A 3,529-nucleotide genomic window follows, 5' to 3' on the forward strand; every position below is an offset into this window, starting at 1 on the left:
GATGCTGGGGGGGCTGGAGCCCCCCCTGTGAGGACAGGCTGAGAGAGTTGGGGGGTTCAGCTGGAGAAGAGAAGGCTCCGGGGAGACTGTAAGGTCTCCCACAGCCTTCCAGGACTGAAAGGGTCTACAAGAAAATGGGGAGGGACTCTTGATCAGGGAGGTAGGGATAGGGAGAGGGCTCATGCTTTTAAACTGAAAGAGGGGAGATTCAGATGAGATCTAAGGCAGAAATTCTTCCCTGTGAGGGGGGTGAGGCCCTGGCACAGGTTGCCCAGAGAAGCTGTGGCTGCCCCCTCCCTGGCAGGGTTCAAGGCCAGGTTGGACGGGGCTTTGGGCAACCTGGGCTAGTGGAAGGTGGCCCTGCCTGGGGCAGGGGCGTGGGACTAGATGGGCTTTAAGGTCCTTTCCAACCCAAACCATTCTGTGATGTCTTTTCCTTGCCTCTACATAGTTAGTCCTGTGTTAGAAGGAAGCAGATGTTGAGGCTTTATTTAGATTTGGTAATGCAGTTAAATGCATCTCTCTCCTATCTCTTCCGAAGAAACTTAACAAATTCAAATCTCTGCATATTTCCTTTTGGATACGTTTTACTTTCAAACAGTGGTCAGAATAAAAGAACTCTTGAAGATCCAAACAAGTAGATATCACTTCACTCTTTTTTTTTTTTGTTCAACTCAGGGCAAGTATAAAAAATGCTAAAATACTGAGATGAAAATATTACTTCCTATTTCCTAAGGCATCCTGTCTACACAATTCTGCTTGTCCCAAGCCAGATCAAGCGAGGGGAAGATGCAGGAAATTAAATTAAAAATATACTTTGAAATGTAAAGAAGTTTTCATTCTTCTTTATTTTTTCTTTTCAAAGCTTTAAAAATATTATTCTACAGTATTATTGCGTTGTCAAGAGAACATTATTTTTCATTTCTGGCAGTGGCTACAGGATAGAGTACTTGCACATGCATCATACAGTTAATGGCAGAGGTTCCTGTGTGTAATCATTCGTAACATTCTATTAGCAGCTACGGTATGGCTGTAATTTTATTTCTTGGGAAGAAGAAAAATATAAGTGCGTGAATTCATTGTTAGCTATAGCGAATATTGTTGTAGCCTCTGTGCAGTAACAAATTTGGGAATTTCTTTTTGTGTGCCTGCCACAGCAGCTTTACCAACTGAACTTGAAAACTCTGTGTAAACATGTTATTGTAAAACCGAAGGGGAGAAGCCTGGACGCCCGTGTGCCCACGGGTGTTATGTTCTAGAAGGTCTATTTTGTATTTATCTCTGTTTTGTTATTTTGAGTGGCATTTTAAAGACTAATTGTGTGCTTTTATCTAAATTGCAATAATTTTCAGCTCAAGTGGATAGACTCAAACTGGACGTGATTTTCTTTTTAACAGTCTTTCTAGTGTTTTTAATAAATTCATATTAAACATCATGGAAGATATTGGATTAGGTGGGTCTCCGTACTTACTAATGTATATGTGTTAAATTACTGTTGGAGTGTATATCCTCCCTGATCACACATAACATTAATTAGATTGCCATAAACCAGTATTAAATGTGGTGAGGCAGACATTTAGAGCCATATAAAAGCGAGAGAAGCCATTTTTGCACTTGTCGGTTCCCTGTGCTTTGTTCTGTTCTTTAAAATGTAATTGAGGGAGCAGAAGAAAAGCTCTATTATAACCAAACTCGGAACTGATTAAAGATTTAGGGCCTCCATTGGTCAAATTGTTTGTTCTTATGCAAAGCCACTCAATTAATATGATCGTTCTTCCAAAATTAAATGTACAACCTTGAGATTTTGTTAGTAAATAGCAAACCTAAAAGGAGACTGGATCTTAACTTTCCCTGCAAAGGGGAGAGGTTAGATAAGTTTTTCTACTTAGAAGTTCAGTTCCTACTTCTTAATCTGACTTGTCTGAGAACTAGGAACGTTTGTTAGGTAAGTTTTTGCTTATCCATCAGGTATTTTGTCTAGGAAAGCGAAGAACAATCCCTTTTTTTTATATCTCTATGCAGAATAGATCACTGAAAAGAAATAATACACATTATGGACATCTACCTATGTGAAGAAGCATCCTTTATAAATACATTTTTCAGTGGCTCCAGCCATCTAGAGACTTTCCAAGAGCTTTTTGAAATTCTGCTCAGGATTCACATTAGTGCCCATCGCCTTAATATTTAATTTCCATTGGCAATGTGAAAGAGGCAATTACTGCAAGACATATTCTTACAGATATGTTAATTTTTAGGACTCTGAGCAGTTTTAGAGTAGACCATGAGAAGCGCAGAGCCTGTTTGTGGCTACAAGCCTTCCATGTCTTGCCCACAACAAGCTGTCATCTTCCGTGCAGGCTCTATTCTACCTGCACTCTCTCCCCGTTCTTTTTATCTGGGTTTTGGCTGATCTGCCAGTTCTCAAAATTACACAGTTAGTGACTTACTCTTATTCCAGGATTGAAGGTCTGTTAAGATACTCCTGTTACTGGTCAAGAATCCCTGCTAGTTGGCAAAACTAAGGGTTGACATTTCTTACTGTGGTAATATGGAGTAAAATGCTGGCTTAAAACCATGTAAAATGAGGCACATATGCATATAAAGGAGGCATTGTTGGGTTTTTTTTTTTCCTCTTGAGTCTTTTTTCTGACACCAAACCATAATGACAGCAATCATTTTAGAATGTAATATGAATTATGTAAATTCTGTGAAAAGCAAATGGTTTAAAACACTTTGTAGTGGATTCTCCTGTAGGTTTTTTGGTGGACCTTTTAAGAGGTAAAGAAATAACTTCTTAATAAGCATGTCCATAACAGGGTAATTATTTTTACGTTGTTTAGACAATGTATTATCTTCATGCTAATTAAAAATTTTAATCCTAATGCATTTATTTCTGTTGTTTAGAAAGCCCTTCTGAAGTTCAACTACTCTGTGCAAGAGGAAAGTGACACCTGCTTGGGCGGCAGATGGTCCTTTGATGATGTACCAATGAAACCTTTGCGGACTGTGATGATAGTTCCAGCTGATGGAATTAATGTAATTATGGATAAACTCAGAGACTATCTCTCACTTTGAACTTCCCTATGAACACCTTTTTTTGGTAAAGCAGCCGTTCAGAACTAGGACTTCACGATATTTTCAGAAGACTGCTCTTGAATTAATGGGTTTTTACTGCTCAAATGCTTCCTCTGTACACTTAGAGGACAAATAGGTGTTTCGACTAAAAATATCCATCAAATTAATATTTTTAAATACTGTATCTTATTATACTTTGGTATCATCATTAAGCAGTCAATAAAACCCCAGTGTTACAAGAAAATTTAAATTTGCTCAGTATGTTTTTAACCAAAACAAAATCCTATATTTTTTTGCAAAACAGTGCATACAACTCCTTTTGTTAAGAAAAAGTGCTTTTTCTAGATGTTTCTGCTGTGAAATACATTTATGTCAACAGTTTGAAATAATTGCATTGGTTAAGATGGGGCTGTATATTGCATATACTGCTTTTATTTGTATTTGACTGATATGC

General features: G+C 38.0%; 1 protein-coding gene across 1 annotated transcript in view; it reads left to right on the forward strand.

The window, feature by feature from the left end:
• BCCIP (BRCA2 and CDKN1A interacting protein) overlaps nucleotides 1-3,298 on the forward strand; it is a 10,661-nt gene extending 7,363 nt beyond the window's left edge. Inside the window, exon 7 of the mRNA XM_026851657.1 lies at nucleotides 2,905-3,298. Within this exon, the coding sequence (XP_026707458.1) occupies nucleotides 2,905-3,075 (171 nt within the window). The 3' untranslated portion in view covers nucleotides 3,076-3,298. The remainder of the gene's footprint in view (nucleotides 1-2,904) is intronic.
• Nucleotides 3,299-3,529: the final 231 nt, after the last annotated feature.

Source organism: Athene cunicularia (genome assembly GCF_003259725.1).
Source record: "Athene cunicularia isolate RWA chromosome 6 unlocalized genomic scaffold, athCun1 chr6_part1, whole genome shotgun sequence".
Lineage (NCBI taxonomy): Eukaryota > Metazoa > Chordata > Aves > Strigiformes > Strigidae > Athene > Athene cunicularia.